The 24,965-nt window shown below is 47.9% G+C and overlaps 2 protein-coding genes across 17 annotated transcripts in view; one reads left to right on the top strand and one right to left on the bottom strand.

Moving 5' to 3' along the window:
• MAP3K12 (mitogen-activated protein kinase kinase kinase 12) lies at positions 1 to 16,121 on the top strand. 3 transcript variants are annotated; one of them, XM_037845154.1, is made up of 15 exons: positions 1 to 90; positions 9,071 to 9,244; positions 9,344 to 9,552; positions 9,896 to 10,079; positions 10,257 to 10,448; positions 10,695 to 10,853; positions 10,996 to 11,154; positions 11,910 to 12,018; positions 12,227 to 12,336; positions 12,476 to 12,592; positions 12,726 to 12,863; positions 13,014 to 13,638; positions 13,826 to 13,896; positions 13,987 to 14,260; positions 14,731 to 16,121. In XM_037845154.1, exons 2-15 carry the CDS (start codon positions 9,108 to 9,110, stop codon positions 14,827 to 14,829), a joined length of 2,583 nt encoding a protein of 860 aa, XP_037701082.1. In that variant the 5' UTR covers positions 1 to 90; positions 9,071 to 9,107; the 3' UTR covers positions 14,830 to 16,121. The 3 variants fall into 3 exon arrangements, with proteins under 3 accessions (XP_037701082.1, XP_037701080.1, XP_037701081.1); XM_037845152.1 differs by having other exon boundaries at positions 9,071 to 9,552; XM_037845153.1 differs by lacking the exon at positions 1 to 90 and adding an exon at positions 1,801 to 1,853 and having other exon boundaries at positions 9,071 to 9,552.
• PCBP2 (poly(rC) binding protein 2) overlaps positions 16,096 to 24,965 on the bottom strand; it is a 21,214-nt gene continuing 12,344 nt past the window's right edge. For 6 of the 14 annotated variants that reach the window (XM_037845166.1, XM_037845159.1, XM_037845165.1 and 3 more), the window contains 5 exons: positions 24,642 to 24,714; positions 24,066 to 24,104; positions 23,082 to 23,137; positions 22,318 to 22,487; positions 16,096 to 16,500 (listed from right to left, as the gene is read on the bottom strand). In XM_037845166.1, coding sequence (XP_037701094.1) covers positions 16,464 to 16,500; positions 22,318 to 22,487; positions 23,082 to 23,137; positions 24,066 to 24,104; positions 24,642 to 24,714 — 375 coding nt within the window. In that variant the 3' untranslated portion in view covers positions 16,096 to 16,463. The remainder of the gene's footprint in view (positions 16,501 to 22,317; positions 22,488 to 23,081; positions 23,138 to 24,065; positions 24,105 to 24,641; positions 24,715 to 24,965) is intronic. The other 8 variants (XM_037845169.1, XM_037845164.1, XM_037845167.1 and 5 more) reach the window with 3 other exon arrangements.

Here is a 24,965-nt window from a genome sequence, read left to right on the forward strand (position 1 = left end):
GAGGAGGAGGAGGAGGAGGAGGCGGGAGCAGCATCCGGAGCAGAGCTGCAGCAGCGCCGCCTTTTGTGCTGCGGCCGCCGAGCCCCCGAGGTGAGAGCCTGGCCGAGTTGTGGGGGGTAGGGGGCTGGGATGGGATCGGGTTCTGGGATCCGGGTTCGGAGGGAGGGTCGAGAGGCAGATGTGGCGAGGCGGGGATGGGATGCGGGGCGGGGGGGGGGGGGAGGCGGGATGCGATGGCGCGGGGATGCTGAAGCTGTGGGGATGGAGGAACCCGGGACCTGGACCCGACGCCTGTGTGGTTGAGAAGGGGAACCAAGCTGAGGGTCGCTGCGGCCCAGCTTGGAAACGAAAGGCCTCGCGAGCTGGAAAGGTGGTGGGGTGGGGGGAGGAATGATTGTGGGACAGACTTAAAGACAAGAGAACATTCTCCTCTCCTCCCACTCATCTTCAAGAAGGGAAAGAGGGAAGGAGGAGGGCGAGTTTGGGACCCCTGCAGAGAAGGAAAGGAAGGATAAGGCCCCATGTACCCACTGCCCTCCTTTACCCTCTTCGGTCCATACACACACACTTAGCAGGCTGGAGCTGAAGACTGTAGGCAGGGAGCACCTGTTCCTGGATGCTCAGGTGGTGGTCCCCCAATCCCCTCCAAATGTGGCATTCACCTTCTCGCCTCCATCCAGCTGTTGAATTCTCCCCTCCCCCATCCATTAGTGGCTTTCTCCCTCCTCCTCCTCCTGTCCATCTCCTCTGGCTCCCTAACCCATCCCCAGACCCTCCTCCCTTTTCCCACACACTCCTCAAACTCTTTGGCTTCGATATAAGCAAGAATCCTTTCCACTGAGTTGGGATTCTCGATAACCTCGGCTTTGGCTGAGGGGAGGGAAGAAAAGGGGTCAAAGGCTCTAAAGATAGGGGGAGGAAATATTGGGTGTCCCTTAGACTTGAGGGAGGCATCCCACCTTTTAACTCAAATATCCGGTACCTCTTGGGAGGAGGTTAGGTGGGTGGCCTCCAACAAGGAGGGAGTGCACTGGAATTCTCTTCACTGCACCCAGGCTCCTTTCAGGCCACAGTCAATGACTTCCTCAAAATACCATTGCCCTCCCAACCCTCAGGAAGGACTCCATTGCTCTGGGAGCATGATCTTCATTCAGAGGGTCATACCAACCTGAAGCCAGCAGAAGGGATCAGGATGGGGCCCAGGTGCCCTCTGGCATCCCTGCCCAGAAAGTGAAGTTCCTCTGGGCTTTAGGGCCCTGCTGCCTCCTATCCCACACTTAAGGGTGAAATACAGTGTCTGCTTTCAAGTCTACCATTCATTCATTCACTCACATCAGTGACTGAGTTGATAATAGGGAAGACCAATGTTCTGATACCCCAACTCCCAGCACAACATGAAAACACACAACTAAATATCTGTCCCCTAATTAAACTCAGTTATGGACAGAAGAGGCAGGGAGCTTAAGTAGGAAAGTGGCTCAGGATTTCCCAGGCCTCCTTACAGCTGAGGATGGCTGAACCCTTCAGAAAAACCAATTGCTTAACAGATGGTAGTGATGGTAGCACAACATTGTGAATGCAGTTAACGCCACTGAATTGTATATTTGAATGTGGCTAAAAGGGGAGTTGCTGTTCCCCAATCCTTCCCCTGGTGTTGATAATGTGTTAGAGTCTGATTTTGCCAAGAAAAGGACCCTAAGTTCTAGTACCCACCACCCTGGACACTTCTAGTGGCTCATCCTTTGCACCCCTACCTTTCCACTGCAGGGGTCCAAGAAGAAAGAAGGGATAAGGGAATCACCCCCTCCAGGAGCCCCTGCAAGGGCAGAAGGAGACCTAGGTGTTTCCTGAGGGTAAGGCTTTGGCCACAGAGATTGGTCTGTCTGGTTCATTTGCTCCCAGAAGGACTAGGGTCATATGTGTGTTGGGAGAAGGGACAAGGAGAGGCGGTGACACTATTCCAGAGGAGGAGGAGGCTCATGGGGATGAAGAGTCTTGCCCTATGCTTTCTGCTTCCTGTGCTCCCCTCTTTTTCCCCTCTTGTTTCTCTGCCTCCCTTTCCACCTATACCCAACCTACGGCCTCTTGCTTTGAGGAGGAAAAAGGAAAGAATGGAAGGGAATGCATACATATGAAGAACCTACTGCTGCTTGTTTGGCACTTTTTACACAGTTTATGTTTATGTTGAACTTCCTGTGTGCCAGGTACTCGGCCAAGAGCTTTACCTGGATTATCTCAATACTCTTAACAAGCCTAAGAGTAAGGTAGTGTTATCATCATCACTATTTTAGGGAGAGGAAACAGAAATTTAAAGAGGCTAAGTAATTTGTTCAAAGTCAGAAAGTTAGTATTTGGCCAGAGCCTGTGTTCTCTGACCCAGAGCCTCTGTTCTCACCCATCATATTATATATATATGTATGTATATATACACACACACACACACACACACACACACACACACACAATTGTATGAGATACGTACCACTGTCCCCATTTACAGATGAAGAAACTGAGGTTTCTTAAGAAGTGTTATATTCAAGGTCACTCAGCTGACAAAGAGCAGAGACAGGACAACCCAGCCTCTCTGATTCCAGGCCTGTGATCTCTCCACCACACCATCTTCCCTCTCTCTAAAGCACAACTGCCCTACACTAAGTGCCAGGAATGGATGGGCATGCCATAATTTTTTTTTTCATTTTTCATGCACATTTGCAATTTTGTCTGGATGCAGGTTGCATGCGATACAACCAAGTGAAGGACTTTAAAAAACAATTTATTGAGCTAAAATTCACATAACATAAAATTAACCATTTTAAAATGAACAATTCAGTGGCATTTAGTACATTTACAATGTTTTATAACTGCCACCTCTATTTCATTCCATAACATGGCACTCCATAATTTGTCTTCTCTTTCTCAATTTAGAGTAAATTTTATTTCTTATTTCAAAAGCAATTCAAACATAGTACTGAAATATTGGAAAATACAGATAAGCCAAGAGAAGAAAATAAAATTCCCATAATTCCACCTACCAAGAAACTGTTAGGCTTTGGTATCTATTCTTCCAGATCATTTTATATACACACTTAGCTCAGGAACTATTTGTTAAAATAAACTGAACTTCCTCCAGGTCTACCTGAGGTCCTGAGTAGGGGGGATCCACAGGACAGTCTAGATCTAGAGTCTGGCCCATCATGCCTTGTTCCTCCCCTCCCTTTCCCCTCACATCTTGATGGGTTAGGCTGAGGGGTGATCCTGGGCCACAGGTTCCAGGTGACAGTCTTAGTAGGTAGCTGCTAAGGAAAGCAGATTCCAAAGAGCACTGGCCAGGGGGTGAGGGTGGGGTGTAGAGGATCAGGCCTTCCTACTCCATCCGGAGGAGGCAGAAGGGCAGGATTTGCAGAGGAAGGACTGAGCATGTAGTAGAGGAATTACAACCATTGCCATTGTGACCTGGCTCCACTAGAAGTTGGAATTGAGATTTGTCCTGGTTGGAGACCAAATCTCCTGTTATCTGGTCAGGCAGAAGAGATGGCCTCTCAGAAATCCACAAAGACCTCGTGTCCAGTCAACCAGGAAGACAAAACAAGGAGCCACGCAGTATGCATTCTCTCCAGTATCTTGCTTAACCCTCACCACCCTATAAGTGACAAAACTACGGTTCTAGCCCTGATCTCTCCCAATTCAAAACTGGCTCTTTTTTTCTTAAACAATACTGCTGCCCAACCCCATGCCACCTCCAGCCTCTTCAGTGCCCACCCTTCTGGTAAAAGAGATGGTGGCAGCTAGGGGGCTCAGGGCCTGACCCATATGAAGCTGGGGACCTGGATTTAGGGGTGATCTCCAGTTTTTCCCAGGTTCTCAAGGAGAGGCATGTATTTCCCCCTCATGAGGACACTGAAAAAAGCTGTAGACCTTTCCATCTTAGAATATCCTGGGATTAAGACTGTGGATCCTATCAAAAGTAAAACAAAACCAAGCTGGAGGCAAGTGGACACGAGGCATGGCCATGACTGGTCAGAGTCCTTTTTCCTTTCTGGGTCTCAAAGGCTGTGGAGGTGGGAACTAGGATTTTAAAGATTTGGGTCTCCTTTCCCTTTGAGGTCCTCCCTCTCTGCCCCTACTCAAGGGAGAAGGGGAATCTTCCCCCTATTTCTGAGTGGAAAATGAAGTCTAGCACTATGGGGAGTGCTCAGCCCTGAGAGGCAGAATATTCAGACAGATGGCTGGGGCCTCTGAAGAGCCCCCGAGTCAGCCAGACAAGCAGCTTGGCATTGAAATTCTGTTGTTAGAATAGGAGGGAGCTAGAGAGAATTCAAAGGGCTCCCTTGCCATAGGCTTCCAACATCTCAAGCAGGAGAATAAATGGTGGATGATTCCGTCCCCACTCCACCCCTACAGCCTTCCATTGAGGCACTCTGGAAACTGCCAGCAAAGCAGATAATCTTGTAGCTGAAATCTGGGGCCAAAAGATTTTGGCATCAGGGATGGGGAGCCACAGGTGTGGAACCATCTCATACCCTTGGCTGATTTAGGTGATGGAGAAACTGAAGTAGGGTCTCCTCAGCTGTCCAAAGAGCTGCTTCTCCTGGAAGATGGATTGCTTAGGGACCACTCCAACCCCTCACCCAATCTGGAGCAGCATTCTGCACTGTAAGCACTTGTTAAATATGGTTGACAGAATGACTGACAGAGACATCCACCCCGTCCTGTCACATCCTTGCCCTTCCCCCACCCTCTACATAATTGATGGCCAGGGAAACAGCTCCCCTCCCCAGGGTGACCGAATGTCTGGGCCAGGGGCTCCTAACCATGCTATTCCCCCAAAGCCCTGGCACCAGGGCCCAGCCAGGGGGCAGAGGGACACAGCTGTCTGGTCAAAGATAAAGAAAGCTGAGAGGTGTGTGTGTGTGTGTAAAGAAAGCTGAGAGGTGTGTGTGTGTGTGTGTGTGTGTGTGTGTGTGTGTGTGCGCGCGCGCGTGCGCGTGCTGGGAGAGGACTCTCCAGTTTACAATAGCTCCCTGAAGCCTTAGCTCCCTCCCTCCCCCCACCCCTACTCCTTAGGTCAATCTGGGAATAACGGTCATTAGCCTGAGAAGTGGGGTGGAGGGTGTATTAAGCCTGGCTAGATTCCCTTCCCTTGCTCCCATCTCCTACTCCTTCAGCTACTCCCACTGCCCTAAAAGACAAACAGGTGAAATGGCTGTTCTCCTCTCCCTAGCTGCTGGCCCTGGATACCAGAGGGGCCTCTGGGGAAGCTTGGCGGTCTGGAGGGAGGTTCGGCTGCAAGTGTCTCTGAGCATGTCATCCTCTCTATGCCTAAACTTCCTAGTTGGCAAACAACCAGATGAAAGCTAAAAAATTCTTTAAAAAGCCAGGTGGTGTGACTACCAAAAGCTAGGCTTCTGGTTAGAAAACGAACTGGGGAGAGAGAAGGACGATCTCTGTGTTTTTCAGTCTCCTTAGCTCCTCTTTCTCAGTGTCCTCTGCTTTTCACAACCAGGTTTTCATCAATCTTTCCTTCTAAGGTTTGACTTTCCCTGTGTTTCGCGCTGTTACGGTCTCTGTATCTCTCGATTAGTCCCCTCTTCATTGGTTGTGCCTCTCTTCCTCTCTGTGTTCGGTCTCTCTAGCTCTCCTTTTCCTGCTTTCCTTCTCTGTGGCACTGCACCCCAATGCCTCTCTCATAACCCGTCCCCTCAACACTAATTGCTCTCCCTCCACCCGGCGCCCCAACAGATTAGTCGGCATGTGCAGTAGTGGGGAAGGAGGGAAGCACAGATGGGGCAGAACGCTAGGGTCGGTAGCACACCCCTGGATCCCAGCATCCGGTCCGGCAACCAGCCACATGGACCTGCCCGGGTCGGGGGCAGGCCCGAGCGCAGCCCCACCCCCGCCGTCGCCGCTCACGTGACCGTAGGCTAATCTTGTCCTGGTGACTTCACACGCCGCCTCGGGCCCTGTCGTCATGGTTACGCCGCAGCGCCCAGCGCTTCCCTCCACCTGCAGGGTTCCCCACCCGGACCCCGTCCTCCTGCCGCGGGGGCCCCGCCCCGCCCCCAAGCATTTGACGGCCGGGAAGGGGGAGGGGGTGCTGTGGCCGTAACCCCTTCCTCTCCACTTCCAATGGCCTCACCAAGGCTTCGGTGATGGTACAGGCGGTCCAGCGGCCGGCCCTGGCCCCTCCCCGAGGACCCCAATCCCTCCATCCCTCCCTCCTGGCTTGCCCATGAGACAACGTCCCAAGCGCTCCCACAGTCCCCGGCCTTCGTTCTGCGTGGTCCAGAAGGAAAGCCCCGGCTTGGGGGAGAGGGAGACGTTGGCGAAAGCCCGCGGGGTCTTCTCTGGTGTGTCGGCAGGCTGCTCGGATTGTGTTTGACTTGAGGTTGCATAACAATATACACTTTACCTCCTGAAGCCGCCCAGGTCTCCTGGGATATACGGGGGATTCGGAGTCTGGACTCCGAGACCTGACTCTGATTTCCGCTCTCTGAGCCTCACTCGGTTTCTTGAAGGCTATAACGGGAGCTGGGTTGTTTTGAGGATTAAGGGAACTAGTGTGTACTTGGCGTGAATGCCGTCCTTAGCATGATACTCCGAGGTGGTACAATGCCCCTTCCCGCGTGCCAGGTGCTATTCGAGACGCAAGCATCCCGTGGACGTCATCGTTCTCAAGGAGTCCCGGCTCTCAGTGGAGCCACATTTCTATACCGTAGTTTGTAAATGCGGCTGCTAATGCCAGCTGACAGTTGTGTTTGAGAATTAAGTATGCATATAACCGAAGCTAACGTATATACGCATGTAGTAAGCTTTCCCGAGAGTTTCCCAATTTCATTAGGTGCCCTGGCTCAAAAACCTGATGGAGCTTGGTTGAGGCTGCGTTCTGTGTGGCCTGAGCACCAACAGCGGTGGGGTTGAGACTGGAGAGGCCATGGTGGGCCAGAGCATGGAGCTGAGGTCATTGGACCAAGGGCAGTGGGGGCTACTGAAGGGCTTGAAGCAGAGGAAAGGACACTGGCCAATTTGTGTGTTAAAAAGATCCTCCTGATGGCTAGATAGAGAATGGTTTGGGATGGGGGCATGGGGAGAACGTTTTTTTAATTCAGTTTTATTGATATATATTCACACATCATACAGTCATCTGTGGTGTGCAATCAACTGTCCACAGTACCATCATATAGTTGTGCATTTGTCAGCCCAATCTATTTTTTGAACATTTTCCTTATACCAAAAAAAGTAAAAATAAGAATAAAAAATAAAAGTAAAAAAGAACACCCAAATCACCTCCCCACCCTATTTTTCATTTAGTTTTTTCCCCATTTTTCTATTCGTCCATCCATACACTGGATAAAGAGAGTGTGATCCACGAGGCTTTCACAATCACACTGTCACCCCAAGGGGAGAATTTGGAGACCATTTAAGAGGCAGTTGCCCTGGGCCAGGTGACTGCTAATAAAGCCTGAACTAAGGTAACAGTGGAACTAGAAAAGAGAGAATAGATTGGCATTGGGTCAGAGCTTCCCAAAACTGGCAATCATGCTAAGAGTCACCTGAGGTTCTTGTTAAATATACAAGTTCTAGGCTCGCCCTAGACCCAGTATAAAAGTTTTAAAAGAGAGGCCTGGAAATTAGTGTCACATGAGCTGAGAACAGCAGCGGTTCTCAGACTTCCATCCATATCTTCATCATCATCCGGGGAGCCCTTTTCATTTACAGATTCCACCACCCTCCTCCCGTTGTGATCCAGAATGTATAACAAGCCTTCCCAGAAATGTCTGATACAGGGAGTTATGGAAACACCCTACTATGAGGAACAATTAGAGGGATTGCTGTCGCTGGAAATCCTCAGATCTCAGAATTTGGTAACTGACTAAAGGTGGAGTGAGATGGAAGATCAGGATGGCTCCTGGTGTCAAGCTCTGGACAAGTTTGAAATAGGCTAAATAAAGGCCAGGTTATTCCTTTGTACAGTTGGAAAAATGAGACTCAGATACAGCTTGTCTGAGATCACATGCACCCCCTCCACCACCACCCCTCTCACACACACACATACACCCAGCCAATAAGCAGCAGAATCAAGGCTTGGATTCACATTTTTAATGGGTGCTTTTAAAATAACACCCAGCTATAAATGGGGACAAATCTCCATTGTCTGGAAAGCTTGCTTGGGAGCTGGGGATTGGGCAGTAGAAACAGCAAAGAGGAGACAGGGGCTTTCTCTGACTGACCGCCTAGGGAACAGCTGGTCTGATGGGCAGGCTAAGGGGCATGAAGTCCCAGGCCACAGCTTGTCTTGACACAGCTTCTGCATCCTCAGTGGATGATTCTGCATTTTTCACCAACAATGCTGGGGCAATGGCAGAGCTGTGTGGTTACAGCCTTTAGAGGCCCAGGTGTGTACCTGTGAGTACCTGTGCATGAGGCCCAGGTGTGAGCCTTGAGTTGTGTACTTGCATAAGGCTCTGAGTCTATCACCTGAGTTGAGAGGGTTTCAGTCGTATCATGTGTAAGTACCTGAGTGTGAGGTTCAGTGTCACCTGTGTGTCCTTCAGTGCACGGGAGGCCTAGGTGCATTATCAATGTGTACCTAAGGTTGAGACCCAAAGTAAAAGGTGTATGTCTGAGAGGTATGGCATATATGTGTATGCCGTGAGCCTCAGGTGAAACAAATGTGTGCTCCAGAAGTGAATTACAGTAATCTTACAAGGGGAAAGGAACTATGTGTTACCATTGTTCTTGAAGATGAGACATATTTCACCAGTATGTACCTCAGTGGGGTTGTTGTTACCTGTGTTTACCTGGGAATAATGCTCAGGTATGTTTCCTGTATACCCGAGTAAGGAAGACTTGTGTTTCGAATAGATTCCTGAGAGGAAGCCTAGGTGTGTCAGGTTTCCTAAGATGGGCACAGGTGAAACTTGGAGAGGGCGAGGCAGCTGAGGGTGAGTTTCAAGTGTCATTTCCAGCAGGGCTGTTGTGGGCCCGGCACCCCTACCTGTGCTCTCCGAAGCAAGCATCCTTAGCTGCTACGCCTGTGCTTTCACGGCCCCTTTCTCCTTTGTCCCCACAGGGCCTGCCCCGGACCGCCACGCTGGGGTCCAGAGGCCATGGCCTGCCTCCATGAGACCCGAACACCCTCCCCCTCCTTTGGAGGCTTCATGTCAACCCTAAGTGAGGTGTCCATGCGCAAACTGGACCCAGACACTTCTGACTGCACCCCTGAGAAGGACCTGACGCCTACCCAGTGTGTACTTCGAGATGTAGTGCCCCTCAGTGGGCAGGGCGGGGGTGGGCCCAGCCCCTCCCCAGGTGGAGAGCCGCCTGCTGAGCCTTTTGCCAACAGTGTCCTGCAGCTCCAAGAGCAGGATGCTGGGGGCCCAGGGGGAGCCACTGGGTCCCCTGAGAGTCGGGCATCCCGAGTTCGAGCTGATGAGGTGCGGCTGCAGTGCCAGAGTGGCAGTGGCTTCCTTGAAGGCCTCTTTGGCTGCCTGCGCCCCGTCTGGACCATGATTGGCAAAGCCTATTCCACTGAGCACAAGCAGCAGCAGGAAGGTAGGCAGTGCCCCCCTGGGGGCCCTCTGCCCTCTTGCTGTCTCTCTGAGCCCAGGAGCTGTTGAGCAGCCCCACCGAAGTCACCTGATGACCCGACCCCACCCCTTCCCAGAGCTCAGCCCTAGCCCCTTACCCAGCCATCAGCCTCTGGCCACCCCAGTTTCCTTCCTTCCCCGTCCCCCCATATCTAGAGCCTCATCAGCCTATTTTGGTTACTTCCCTGCCTCACCCTCCTTGAAAATTTCAACCAACACAATGGTTTCCCTTGCCCTGCCCCCGCCTGTCACAAGGCCCTGATTGTGGCTCTTTCTGAGCCTTGTGGCACTGTGCCTCCTGCCCACAGACCTCTGGGAGGTCCCCTTTGAGGAAATCCTGGACCTGCAGTGGGTGGGCTCAGGGGCCCAGGGCGCTGTCTTCCTGGGGCGCTTCCACGGGGAGGAGGTGGCTGTGAAGAAGGTGCGGGACCTCAAGGAGACGGACATCAAGCACCTGCGAAAGCTGAAGCACCCCAACATCATCACCTTCAAGTGAGGTCCAGGGCGGGGGCTGTGGGCTGGGGACACTACGCAGAGACCCGGGACCCACTGCTCCCCCCATCCCAGAGGAGATGCCCAAATGGCATGCGTGAAAATGGGGGACCCAGGTGTGAAGCAGACAAATGCCAGGCTCGCTGAGGCCTTCATATGACTTTTTTTGGCCCCCAGGGGTGTGTGCACTCAGGCTCCCTGCTACTGCATCCTCATGGAGTTCTGTGCCCAGGGCCAGCTGTATGAGGTACTACGGGCTGGCCGCCCTGTCACCCCCTCCTTGCTGGTTGACTGGTCCATGGGCATCGCTGGTGGCATGAACTACTTGCACCTGCACAAGATTATCCACAGAGACCTCAAGTCCCCCAAGTGAGTAAGCAAGCAGGCAGGGAAAAGGTGAAGTGCAGTCTCCTGCAGGTGGCCTTACCTGAGTCAGCGAGGCCATCTCCTGCTTCCAGACCCAGCCCAAAGTTCATGTGGCCATCTCAGAATCCCCTAGATTCTGATAGTCCCATCTCAGAGGGTTTGGTGAATCCCAGCCTCTGGGTTGAGTTGGTATGGTGTTAGAAGGTGTGTGGAGGGACCTGGACCCCAGCCGACTCCATTCTCCACCAGCATGCTGATCACATATGACGATGTGGTGAAGATCTCAGATTTTGGCACTTCCAAGGAGCTGAGTGACAAGAGCACCAAGATGTCCTTCGCAGGGACAGTAGCCTGGATGGCCCCTGAGGTGATCCGCAATGAACCCGTGTCTGAGAAGGTCGACATCTGGTGAGGGCCAGGCTAAGGACCGAGATGGGTGGGCAGCCAGCATGGGGAGGGAGGGACCTCCAGGGTTGGTGGGCAAGTGGTCTGTAGCAACCAGGGCCTCTAGAAGGGGCTCCTCCCAAGTGATGCCCTCCCTTATCCCCAGGTCCTTTGGTGTGGTACTGTGGGAACTTCTGACTGGTGAGATCCCCTACAAAGATGTAGATTCCTCAGCCATTATCTGGGGTGTAGGAAGCAACAGTCTCCATCTGCCTGTGCCCTCCAGCTGCCCAGATGGCTTCAAAATCCTGCTTCGCCAGTGCTGGTGAGTCTGACTTCGACTGGGAGACTTGGCCTGGCCAAAGCTGGGAAGTGAGGGGGTGTCACTGATGGATAGCCCACAATTAGAACCCAGACCTATAGGCCAAGGATCTGGAACAGGGAATGGGGGGGGGGGGGTCGAAGCCTCCAGCTGTCACTCTACAAAGACCCAGGATCCAGGATGTGAATCAAGGGGGCTGCAGTCTAGAACTGAAAGGAATAAAACTAATATTCTGCAGGGGTGCAGTCAATTCAAAAACAGATCAGTCAGGCTTATGTCACTTTTCTGAACCAAGTGGGCAAGTGGCATCACCTCTGAACCTGTTTTTCACCTGTAAAATAAGGATAACAGTATCTACCGGTACAAGGTTCTTACGAAGAACCAGCAAGAAAAGTGCATGGAAGGCCCCGGCATAGGAGGAAAGGGCCTGGGACAGAGGCCCTGAGGGAAGGCTCAGGATTGCTTTCCTAATCTTTAGTTGATCATTTCCCAAAGTGTGTTTCTTTTAATGTGTTTACTCAGAAAAAGGTTCTCTTTGGCAAACAATTTGGGGAAAGTGGAGTTAAATAGGTTTCCTTACTGAGGGACTGATATGCTAACGTGTCTAACATTTCCTAAAGTTGACTGTGGAATTTTTGACTGAAAGTACATCTGAGTTCTGGTTCTCCAGGGCACACTTTGGGAAAGGGTATTATAGTTTCTATCTGGTCCTCCCTGAAATCCCTTACCTTCTCTTCCCTCATCTCCCTTCCCTTCAGGAACAGCAAGCCCCGAAATCGTCCATCATTCCGACAGATCTTGCTGCATCTGGACATCGCCTCAGCCGATGTGCTCTCTACACCCCAGGAGACTTACTTTAAGTCACAGGTATGCTGTGGGTAGGAAAATAAATACTCCCCCTCTTGCAGAAATGATGCCTTTTGTGGTGGAGGGGCTGAGACCCTTAGTCAATCCTGTGCCTCCTCCCTCCAACACAGGACTGGTAGCAGTGAAGGCACCTAGCAGAGGCTTTCTGCAAGCCTGCTGGGTGAAGGAGGCTTTCTACAAGCCTCACACCTCGTGTCTCCACCCCCAGGCCGAGTGGCGAGAAGAGGTAAAGCTGCACTTTGAAAAAATTAAGTCAGAAGGGACATGCCTGCACCGCCTTGAAGAAGAACTGGTGATGCGGAGGAGGGAGGAGCTCAGGTATGTGCACAGGTTTGGGGAGGTGATTCTAAATCCCAGCAGGGACTGTGGACACCACTAGTTCTGAGACATTGGGCTCAACTCTGATACTAGGTGAGCCCAGCTTACCTTGGGGGATCCTTCTGCCCCCATTTCACAGACATGCCTTGGACATCAGGGAGCACTATGAACGGAAGCTTGAGAGGGCCAACAACCTCTACATGGAACTTAATGCTCTGATGTTGCAGCTGGAGCTCAAGGAACGGGAGCTACTCAGGTAACCCTCCTTGTTCTTATATACCAAATCCCCAAGGTCTTCATGGAGGTGTGCTTGGCTCCAGAGATCCTACTGAACCTGGGTACCTACTTCCTGGGCATATGCCCAACTGAGAAGGTGCCTGGGTCTTTAGGCGGGAGCAAGCTTTAGAGCGCAAGTGCCCAGGCCTGCTGAAGTCCCACCCTTCACGGGGCCTCCTGCATGGTAACACAGTGGAGAAGCTCATCAAGAAGAGGAATGTGCCACAGAAGCTGTCACCCCACAGCAAAAGGTGGTACCACAGCCACAGTTTAAGTATGAAAGGGGACGGTGGGGGTCAAGGAGAGTCCTTAAAGGGGGGAGATATGCATTGAACTGCCCAAGGTAGGAGTGTTTAGTGTATAAATTTAATCTCAACTTTGTACTTTCCTTCCCCCACCAGACCAGATATTCTCAAGACAGAGTCTTTGCTACCTAAGCTAGATGCAGCCCTGAGTGGGGTGGGGCTTCCTGGCTGTCCTAAGGGGCCTCCCTCACCAGGAAGGAGTCGCCGGGGCAAGACCCGTCACCGCAAGGCCAGCGCTAAGGGCAGCTGTGGGGACTTGCCTGGGCTTCGTGCAGCTGTGCCAGTCCCTGAACCTGGGGGACCAGGAAACCCAGGGGGGCTAGGAGGGGGACCCTCAGCCTGGGAGGCTTGTCCCCCCGCCCTCCGTGGGCTCCACCACGACCTTCTACTACGCAAGATGTCTTCATCATCGCCAGATCTGCTGTCTGCAGCACTGGGAACCCGGGGCCGGGGGGCCACAGGGGGAGCTGGGGATCCTGGCTCACCACCTCCAGCCCGGGGTGACACCCCCCCAAGTGAGGGCTCAGCCCCTGGCTCCACCAGCCCAGATTCACCTGGGGGAGCCAAAGGGGAGCCACCTCCACCAGTGGGACCTGGTGAAGGTGTGGGGCTGCTGGGAACTGGAAGGGAAGGGACAGCAGGCCGGGGAGGAAGCCGGGCCGGGGCCCAGCACTTGACCCCAGCTGCACTGCTGTACAGGGCTGCTGTCACCCGAAGTCAGGTAAAGTATGGGAAGGCTCCTGAGCCCTTCCTCCTTTACCCTGCCCTGCTTGGGGTCCAAGTCCATAACTCATTCCCAATTAAGTCTGAGATTAAGCTATTTGCTACTTAACCCTTTATAACTATTCCCTTCTCCCGGGTCCTTAACTACCTTTTCCCACTTTTGACCACAGTCTCATCTCTTGCAGAAACGTGGCATCTCCTCAGAGGAAGAGGAAGGAGAGGTGGACAGTGAAGTAGAGCTGACATCAAGCCAGAGGTAAGTGATGGGAGTACAGGAGATAACAGCATTCCTTTGCTTTTTGGGATGGAAGGAGCAAACTGTAGCCCCAGTCTCTCCAATATCTAGGTGGCCTCAGGGCCTGAACATGCGCCAGTCACTATCTACCTTCAGCTCAGAGAACCCATCAGATGGGGAGGAGGGCACAGCTAGTGAGCCTTCCCCCAGTGGCACACCTGATGTTGGCAGTACCAACACTGATGAGCGGCCAGATGAGCGGTCTGATGACATGTGCTCCCAGGGCTCAGAAATCCCACTGGACCCACCTGCTTCAGAGGTGGTCCCTGGTCCTGAACCCAACTCCTTGCCCATCCCACAGCAGAACCTACTCAGAAGGGAACAGGTGAGTCACAGCACAACTGAAAACTAACCAGTTATTAGACAGGGAGAGCTGGGAACATGTCTTACCGTTTCAAGAGCAGTGGCTGCAGAGGATAGCATTTGAGGCCATCAGGATTTAACCTGTCATAGCTTGGTCAAGTCACTGAGCATATGAGCATTTCCTTCCATGTCAGAAAGGCCAGGATCCACCTACTGGAACTTCAGGTGCCTATAATAGACAGTACCTGGTATTGTGCCCAGTGTACAGCTTGCATGCGTAAGAAGTGACAGGTACTCGTTGCCGGGGAGGAATAATGAAACTAGGAATGTAGTGCCTTGGAGAATGGCTTAAGAAACTGAAATCTAGAAACAGTAATATCAGTAAGCTGCTGACTACTGAAATGATCCCATTGAGGGACCTGAAGAATCTATTTGTAATGCCAAGAGAATGCTGAGCTCCACCTCACTGCATTTCTACTCTATTCCTAACAGGGCCCTACCAATTCTGAGGACTCAGACTGTGACAGCACTGAATTGGACAACTCCAACAGCGGTGATGCCTTGCAGCCCCTAGCTTCCCTTCCTCCATGAAAGCTACCCTTATTCCCTGTACATAGAGAAATATTTATATAAATAATATATATGCGCCACATAATCAACAAAGGTGGGGCCATCCCAGCCTTAAGCCCTGACTCACCTGATAAAATCTAGGGACACTGGCATTTGTGGAAGTGCGTGACAAGTACTACCCTAGAGCAGTGCGCAAGGGGAAGCAGCACCCCATCCCTCATGTTCAGCAAGTGGTAGGCAATAGCAAAGCCAGGTTTGTCTCCTATGCTCCTCTATATCCCACCACCACCGAATCCTGGGGAGCAGAAGAGGGTATCACGTAGACTGCACTTATTTTGTTTTCCGTTAACTGTTTACACGTTTTGCACTTGGGAGGAGGGAGGCTAAGGCTGGGTCCTTCCCTCTGAGTTTTCTCAGGTGGCAACTGTAACTCATTCTTCATCCCTCCATTTCTCTGCCCAAACCATGGCTTGGGGGACCTGGGGGTGGGGTGGGGGGGAGGTTAGGAAACTGATAGCATGTGCTGGCTCAGGCTGAAGGATTGGGGTGTAAGTCCCTGCTTTGATCCCGGTGCTGATTGGGGTGGGGACTGTCATATTGTAATCCCTGTGAAAAACCTTGAAATATAACCACTCCATGCAGGCCCAGCTGTTGAGGGTTTTCTTGGTGAACCAATGGGGTAGCATACATGGTAAGTAGGACCATATCTGAGGACTTTGGACAAGTTACTTTCCCTTTTATGCTTCTTTTTTTTAACTACCTAAATGAACATCATCACCCCAAGCCCCAATCTTCTAAACTTTTCTGCATAAATGGCATCTAAATTATTTTAGCTATTAAAAAGAAGAAGAAAATCAAGTTTAGTTTACAATTTGCAAACTTCGACAAGGGGAGAGACAGTTCCCAACAACTTGAATATCAGTTGGATCTATGTTCTTCTGCCTCCACATGCATGCATATCTGCATCCTCCTACACCCTCCTCCCCCAATTTTGGGGGCTTAAGTTTTACAAGGCTAACCAAGTGCACCGTCATCTTGCTACAGCTATTAGGTCACCTTGGGAGCAAAGGCAAGGTGTTCAAGAGAAAACAGAATCAAGGGTCACAAAAAATGGAGTTGTGGTAAAATAGAAGAAAGCATCTTAACTGGAATAAAGGCTTCTATTAAAAACCCAAGAAGGGTCCTTGTCCTTTGCTGGATAAAAGGTATAAAAACAACAGCAAGACAACAGGAATAAAACCCACATGAATCACTGTGGCATCCAGTTTCTATTCACAAAGAAAAAGCTCCAGTCCATCTTTTAATTTTTTTTGAAAAATTCCTGACATTACAGAACTAAACTGAAATGTATTAATATTCCACTCTTACATTTCCATGACAAACAGAAAAAAAAATTCATGAGCAAAAAAAAAAAAAAAAAAAAAAAACAGGGAGAAGCTTATAAAACTAAATATGGATCTCAGCATTAACAGCTGAACAGAGAAAGGAATTAAAACGCTTTAATTAAAAAATCACGAGTGGATGATAAAGTGTGTAGAAACTGAAAATTTACAAACTATTTAAAACCTGGAATCGCTGACTGTTCAGAAACTACACAGATGGATCATGGGTGGTGGTGAACAGCAGGAAGGGATTATGGATGAATCTGCATTGTTCTAGCTGCTCCCCATGCCACCCGTCTCCGAGGAAAGCCTGTAACAGAAATAAACAAGAACTAAAAATTAGTTTTCTCAGTGCCCAGACACACCTCATCTCCCAAACTTTCAGTGTGGTTTGTGAAATGAAGGGAAGTGAGTAAGGAACCAGTGTTTCAGCATCGGGGCAGAGTTTTAATTTCTTAGATTAATTACTACCAAAATCCTTTAATCTCTACAGCACAAGCTTCCTGAGGCAAATTACCTCAGAACTACGGTCCATAACAGAGCATCCTGGTTGCCAACCATCAGTGTCCCTCAAATTATGTTCTTTGAAACTTTCTAGATTTTAAAAAATCTCAAGTAGCTTCATGAGGCCCTAGCTAATAAGACGGCTCAAACAAACACAAACTCTTTAACAAATCTGTGGGGTCTTCTTGTAAGACAAATCTTCCAAACATACCTGGCTCTAAAGCCATTCTGTTTCCAACAGGTCACTGAGGTCCCGTAACCCAATTTTGGGTATTGATGGGAAGATATTTAGGCATTCAGTGTGCTTCACTTATACCAAGTAGCTGGCAAGACATCGCTCCCATTTTGAATAGAACTAAACATGACTGTTTTAGTTTATCAAGACTTTATTTAACCTGGCATAACCTACTTGTGGTAGCTATTCAGAGCAGGAGTCATAACACCTCCTCTGTATCCCTTCCTTCATCAATACTGCAAGACCCAAAGCTAGCCATAGGAAGTTAAATAATCAAGAGCAGGCAACAGAAGGGACCCTTCAACTACAAACTGTATTTTTAAGCCAGAAATAATTTTTCCACTTGAGCATGAAGGGGAATGTTTAGTCCCAGAAGGTGGATTCTCCCCAAACTCAAAACTGAATGATCTAGGACAAAACAGACACTGAATAAAAGGGTCTGGTGTGAACTACTTGCTAAAGGAAAATTCAATGTCTAAGAAAGGAGCTTAAGATATAGGTCCTAAAGAGTTGAAAAAGCATTGTCCATAACTTAAACAAAGCTTGAGTGAGAACTGATGGAGGGTGGCGGGGAACAGAGAGAAGGTAAAACCCAAACAAAAAGGACTCGAGGATAAAAGGACCACATGGGGGAGCTCTATGCTTCTAAAACCTGTAACACCAAGTACCCTTTGGAAGCAGGGTTGTCATCCCTTAAGCATCTGGATTCCTTCCCAGCAATCTTTCCTTAGGTAAAATGGTCTTCCATTTAAGAACTAAATAAAATAAAAACCAGGTCCCTGGGGGGAAGATACTATCAGCATGACTAAGTTCTAGCTACAGAAAGACTCACCAAGGGAAAGCTGGGCATGATAAATCAAGGAGCCATCAAAAAGAAAATCCTATCTGGATAATGAAAGGGAAGTTTGCCTCCCAATTCTTCTGGCAGAATTGGGACATAGTACACTAAATCAGGGGCCTCATCTGGGATTCAGGGCACACACTAACACTGGAGAATGAGAAAATATATTGCAATACTCATGAACAGTTAAATTCTTTTAACAGTGTTAACCAAAGGGAGTGTGGCGGCAATTTCTACATCAAGTTCTCTAATGCTCTGGGAAAATTACACTTTCCATCACCCTAGCAATGTACACTCTAGTCATATGGAAGAATATCAGCGGCCTTCTGCAAGTAAATATACATAGAAGGGCTTTTTTTTTATGGAGAGAAAACTGTACAGCTGTGTCAGTCTTGGAATAAGCCTCAGGGAAAGAAGTACACTTGCACAGGGTGTTAGTCATGACTAATCACTTATGTGATCTAGGAATTTAAATTCTTCTAATCTGTAAAATGAGGGGTTACAGATTAATTGATCCTGAAGGTTCCTTCCAAATCTAAGCCTACAATTCTCTACTCATGATAGTGTGGGTAGGGAGAGGGAAGGACAGTCAGGGAATAGAAGGAAAGGTAAAGGAGCTAGGCTGAGTCATCAGTTGGTTTAAGATGACAGGACAGAATCCAGTCACATTTTAGGTGATGTCACAGGCTGTTTTGTTCAGAGTTTACCTAATGTCACAGGAAGAGGAGTTACGCTAGCTCAGGAGAAAGCAGACCGTAAGCTGCCAGACCTTAGGTTTTTCCCATTGTGCCCCCACCCCCATTTTAGGAAGAGAGAATTTCTTTGTATTTAGAGCCAGAGGGAACAGAAAGCTGGAATGGACACCCTTGTCATCTGCAGCTGTTGGCAAGGTAAGGGATTTGAGAAACCAGATAAACTGTTCTTCATTAAAGAAGGTTCTTATCAAGTATGGAGAAGCCTCATGATCTTAACTGCCACAGGCCCATCTCCATTTGAGGAGAAAAATGGTAAAAGACTACAAAATTAACCTGGGATACAAAAAGGCCCAGGTCAGTTTTCTAAGACTTCCTAGGTTGAGTAGCCACAGGTCACAAGCTCCCCACCCATTTACCCTTCATAGCACACAGTGAACTAAGTTTTTTACTGTGGCAACTTTATTACAGCTAGAAACACAAATTTGGCCAAGAAGGCCTACTGATAACTTAACCATTAAATAATTTTTTTAAAAAGGGTTAAAGGAGAAGCATTTATTCATCAACATAGAGCCTAACACATTGTTATATTGCAAGGCAGAATAAAGCTACAAAGTAAAAGTAACAGAATATTGATAAAGAAGAGCAAGACTATGGCTCTAGATAAAGAATTCAACAAATCAAACTCTGAAACAGGCACTCAGCTCAAGTGGCCTAAACCTAAACATGGGTTACCATTGCCCCCCACCCCCATTATGCCCCATAGTAGTAAAAAGAAAAGGTCACAAGCTCACAATTGTTTGGTTCTCACCAATTTTAACAAAGGAAAACAAAATGAACCAAGAAGTACTTGAGGGGGTGCCTCAAGCTATGCGATCAGTAGGGGGAGAATCTCTGTTTCTCGCCTTTCAGTTTGTTAGTTACACATGGCACGGCAGAGGCGGTGGTGGTGGTAGCTGAAGCCCCGGTACCCTTAGCAGCAGACACAACATTTAGAGCCAGGAGAGGGATGGGTTTCATGCCAAGCAGACTGGAGACACAAGGGGCGGTCGGAAGAGGGTTGGGGAGGCTGGAGGGTGCGTCGGAGGTCCCCGCTGTGGCGAGCGAGGGGGTGGTGGTGGAGGAGGAAGAAGAAGAAGAAGGGGTGGAGGGTTGAGAGAGGTTGATGCTGAGGTGATCAGGGATCGTGACGGAGGCTGCCTGGGAGGAGGGTTTAGCGTTTTCTAAACTGTAACAGAGGAAAAAAGGAACAAAAAAAAAAGGGTGGGTGGAAGGGAAGACCACAAAAGGGAAAAAGTACAGGACAAAAACCGCTTCAGTTATAAGTGCCTCTGGTTGTCAATTAAGAAGACCTAATACCAACTTGTGACAAGCTCTATTTTTGTCTGTGGCCCACCCTCTAAAATTGTATACTTTGCCACTTGCCATTCCACAATGCTATTTATTTAAATCTGCTACACTGAAGAAAAAGCTGACTGACGAGGAAAGAAGGAAATCAGAGTAAATATTCTCATCTATCTGACACACCAATCCCACCTAGAAGTCAGAAAAATGATTTTAGAAAAAGTACTCAATCTCCAAACTAGGAAGATAAAGTTAATCCCATCAAATATCCATTACCCATTCTAATGGAAAAATCAATTATCTGGCTTTAGAATGTTAATGTTAGAATGTGAATTTGTTTTTTCTATAGTTAATTTTAAAATTTGCTTTCATGTCCACATCAAACTAACCTAATAAATTAAGATGAAAAGGGGCAAGAGTTCAAAGTAGATCACTGACTAATTTCAAACTTCAAGGAATGAAGCCTTTTCAAAGAAACACACTGAAAACAAAAGTACAGATAAGAACTAGAGAAGCTTCATTTCTGAAGGGGGATGATGGCAATGAAAGGCTCTGCTTCTGACTGACCATACTTCTAATGTGGACGTTCTAGAACTAGAAGAGAGGAACTCAAGCACTGCTGAAAGTCATGTTTAGAAGGCAAAAGCAAAAACAATGCTGCCTCTACTCCCAAAATAAGCTCCAAATTAAGTAATGTCTTTTACCTCCCAAATGCCTGCATGTGTCTAAAGATACTTGCTTAAGTCTGTCTGGACAACCTAGCCCAAAAGGCTAACTCTTCAAGGGCAGAGAGGTACCTCTTAAGATTCCATTTTGTTTTATGTCCAAGGACAGCTGCAATCCATAAAAGAGGAGATACAGAGATCAACTAACTACAGAAAAGATCTAGACTGCTACCATCAGAAAGACAGAAATGCTCAGAGAATCCATTACTCAAAGCAGAGAAATTCCTCCTGCCTAGTATTAATGTTAAAACCAATTTTATCTGTGCATTCAAACTGGGCAAAGATGAGTGAAGAGTAAGGTTTGCACAGCCCTTGCTTTGGTATTAAATGAAGCTTTAAAAAATTCTGACTCAAATCCATAGCTTGGACAGTGTCATTAAACAGGATGATCCTGAATAGACAGCCACTTAATAAAGGTGATCCTGAAAGAAGTTATTACAGATGCCAGAAAACTGAGATGTGGGAGATTTCTACTACATTACAATGTAGCCAATGACCTAGTCCATGATACAGGCACAGAGGTCATATTTGAACACGATCTGGCAATATTCAGGGCAAGCCAAGCAAGGAAAACAATTTCCAGCTCCTAAGAACATGATTCTTGCCACTTAGCACCTCCACATGCCCCAATTAGAAACAAGATAACAAGCTGGCAAACAGCCTCTGGAAAGCTTACTACCTACCATTTCACTCTGAACATGAAGGACTTGATTGCGTGGTAGCTCAACAAGAAAGAAGATGAAGACGCAGCCAAGTCTGCTACTTAAAAACCAGTGCACCTCAAGGCAAGAAAGGCACCTTAAGGCTAAAAGTTAAAACCACTGCTGGGAAAACTGCAAAGTTCATAACAGGGATAAAAGACCATGGAATAAATACATGGTCAGTACATTCACACTTATGAATTCCTTTCCCTTGGGCAAGACTCAGGAACTCTTCCAAAACAGAGATCAAATCCTTAGGATAGAATTAACGACAACACTCTCCAAAAAAGGGATAGCTAAGCCCCTTGTGAAATGGGCTGCTAACGCTGGTTTAAATGTTTAGCAAACTAATTATGAATATGACAGAAGTACATGAGCTGAGAAGGCAAGAAACATAAATGCCCCACTTCAAGCAACAGGATTCTGGATGCCCAACAGATGCAACAGTCCTGCTACAATCTCAAATGCAACAATTATCAGTTAAGTTTTGGGTAAGATAAAACCTCAGATAATGTTAAGGGATGAGATGGGGGCAAAAAGGAAGAAACACGCTTGGCATTTCTGAAACACTGCAGTATGTGCCTCCCTTTCCCCCAATATCTGAACATCTGAAATCTGAGAAACACTGGTGTTTTCAGAGTAAATGATACTGTCACATTACTTCATTATCCTTATTTCAATGAAGGGTCCTTTGGACTCCAATCAAATCAAAGAAATACTGTCCTATGAGACATATACACCAAGAGACCCACATGTGGTTCTCTCAGTCTGGGTGCTCAAGGCAGATCATTGTTCTAATCATGAAGACATGCTCCACCCTTTCCACTTCCCAAACTGTCAAAGGTCAAATGCAAGCATTCCATCTCCACCCCCCCAAGCAAACTTATTGCAATCTGATCACTTTTTCTGCTACACTAAGGATAGAACGATGTGGGACTGAACAATACACTTAAAAAGGAAAAACTTTTTCTGCAAGCTCGACCCACCCACCTACCAAGTAACCCCACATATATCAATACATTAGTTTTCCCCCAACTCATGAAATTATGCTGTCAACAGTAGCAAAAAAGGTAGAGAACCCTTACCTGACATTGATTAGATATTGAGCCAGGCTAATGCTCGCAGCAGATCCAGTGATGGTAACCTGCCTATCAGTAGATCCTTCCACTGGGTTCGCAATTTTGATCTGCGCCCCAGACATCTGACGGATCTCATTGATTTTGGCGCCCTGACGCCCGATTATGCAGCCAATCAACTTAGAGGAGAAAAACAACAAGGCACACCAAATTAAGAACTGAATAGCTAGTCCCAAGACTTCCATCCCATTTCTTCTAAGTTCCCTCCAGATTCTAAGCCTGAGTCCAAGAACATGGATAATGGAGATTCCTACTTGCATCCTACACTTCTCTACCCACATACTTGTAGATCCCATCTACACTTCTTCCCCACTGTTCTCGTCTGACCACTTGAGATCCGAGCCAACTCTGAGCTGAGCTGACTCGTGGGTCCAAGTTATTTCCTGGTAACAAGATGCCCCCATCTCAGAGCACAAACCCCAATAACAGAATAAAAAAGAGCCAAGATGATAATAAACTTACATGCTTTGGAGAAAAAAATCCTTAAATGCAGCCTGCCTGATTACCGTATCTTCCTATACTGACAAGAATTGTAGCTATTTCTAAAGCCTTCACCTTAAGAAAAAGTAAAGTAGTCTACATCTGCACTGTCCAATACTGTACACACTACTGACATATTAAATAGTCACACATCACCAATAGCTACCCATACTGGACAGCATGTTCAAGGACCACTACAAACCAATTCTCCCACACAACCAAACTATACTTACATCGTTTGGAATGGTGAGTTCATGAGAAGTAGTCTGAGCAGATGCATCCAAACCTGCTAAAAGACAGAAGAGAGCAAAAAAGTTCAATGCACAGAATACTAAATCCCACTGATTTGCACATTAACCTAACAGAAGGAAACAAAACTGGAAACCCAGCATTGGCTGTTGGGATTCATCACTAACTTGGAAGCCTCCAAGGAGGAAAGAGACGGAGGGGGTGTAGAAATAATGCTGGAAAAGGTTCTTCTGTACAACCCCTCCAAAAGCTGACTTCATGCCATTTCCAGCAAAGCCCAGGCTATTAGGGGTGAGGGATGGAAGCAAGGGACAAGGGAGGATGGTATCCTCAAACAGGACCAACATCTAAACATCAAATCCTCTGCACTTCTACCCCTTTGCTGCTTAGATTATCCTGCTGTTGTGTTCCAATTTTTTCTCACCTGATGCTCAATAGCACCAGTGCCAGTATCATGCCTGCTACTGGGTACCATGGACTTTTGGCACACATGCAGAGTTGCTTTAAATATATCTATATCAGATTAACACTTCCCACCCTATCCTAATCTAGACTTGAAGGTCAGATAGAATGAAATGGCAGTCAGGTGAAAGGAGTTCATTTCTCCAGATTTTCCTCTGTCAATAATTTGTTCTGGTTTTTATTTTGCTTTCCAAACAAAAAGAAAAAAAAATCCCATGAGCAAAACACCCATACCCATCTATGACACCTGGACTGGACCAGGCCAGCTGGCTAACCCTCAATCCTACTCCTGCTCTCAGTTGTGTCTGCTGGTCTCAACATTGTAAAAGGAGATTGGCCAGATCCATGAAGGGACCCTTGGGGGCACTAGGCCACCCCTTTGCTCTCTCAGCTCCTCTCTGCCATGTGCATTTTGCTGGTATAGTTCATGGGCAGTGAAACAAGACTCCCACCACTTTATTAATATAACAGTAGAATACTACAGATTTTTTTTTTTTAATCATTACCCCAATAGCCTTTCACCTCTGGAGAGCTGGATTCAATGCCTGTTAAGATACAAGTGAAAATGAGTTTGGTGGTCTCATCCTAACCCTATCGGACAAGTTATTCCTTATACAGAAAAAAAAAAAAAAAAAAAAGTAAAACCCCAAAGCAAAACAAAACAAAAAACCCAAAACAAAACAAAACAAAACAAAAAAAAACACTACACAATTTGGTATAAATGGACTGTGTCTCTACCCAGATCTTTGAATAGGTGGTGGAGAGAAAGGGGGTGCTAATCAGATCAAGGGGGCAGCAGTCAGGATGGGTTAGAGGAAATATCAGCCTACCCTTTTGGCCTGACAAGCATCCCCAGACCTCACCCCCAAACCTTCCTTTTTCTTTTAGAGTAACTCACCCCAAATGAAAACCACGTTAACACACACATTACCTCCTTGGGTTTAGGCATAGTAGACAGGCAAGTTTAAACCAGCAGGATGCTGGGTAATGAAGGTTTGTTTTAAATGGATGTCAAGCTGAGACCTTGGGGCTGGCCTCTGTCTTGCACTACACCTTACAGAAATAAACAGAGGTATCCATACCACTGAATCCGGTGTTGCCATGCGTCATGGGAAAATGAGACTGTTGCATCGCCAACTGGTGCAGCTTGGTCAACTGCAGGGAGGAAATAGGAGGGGTTGACATTAGGAAAGTAACAGAGCCAGGGCTCAAACACATTCAAATTTGAAAAGGCAGAGCTCCTGATCCCCCAAAGTTGATTCTACTACTCAAACTACAACAGAAGAGTAGGGATGGGGCTAAAATCATAATACTGAGGATGGGCAAACTATGAAGGGTAAGGGTTATAAATAGGAAGAAAGTACAATAGAATGAATGCACTTTGAGTGTGTGAAAAGCAGCAGCAC

The sequence above is a fragment of the Choloepus didactylus genome, chromosome 8, assembly GCF_015220235.1.
Source record: "Choloepus didactylus isolate mChoDid1 chromosome 8, mChoDid1.pri, whole genome shotgun sequence".
Classification (NCBI taxonomy): Eukaryota; Metazoa; Chordata; class Mammalia; order Pilosa; family Megalonychidae; genus Choloepus; species Choloepus didactylus.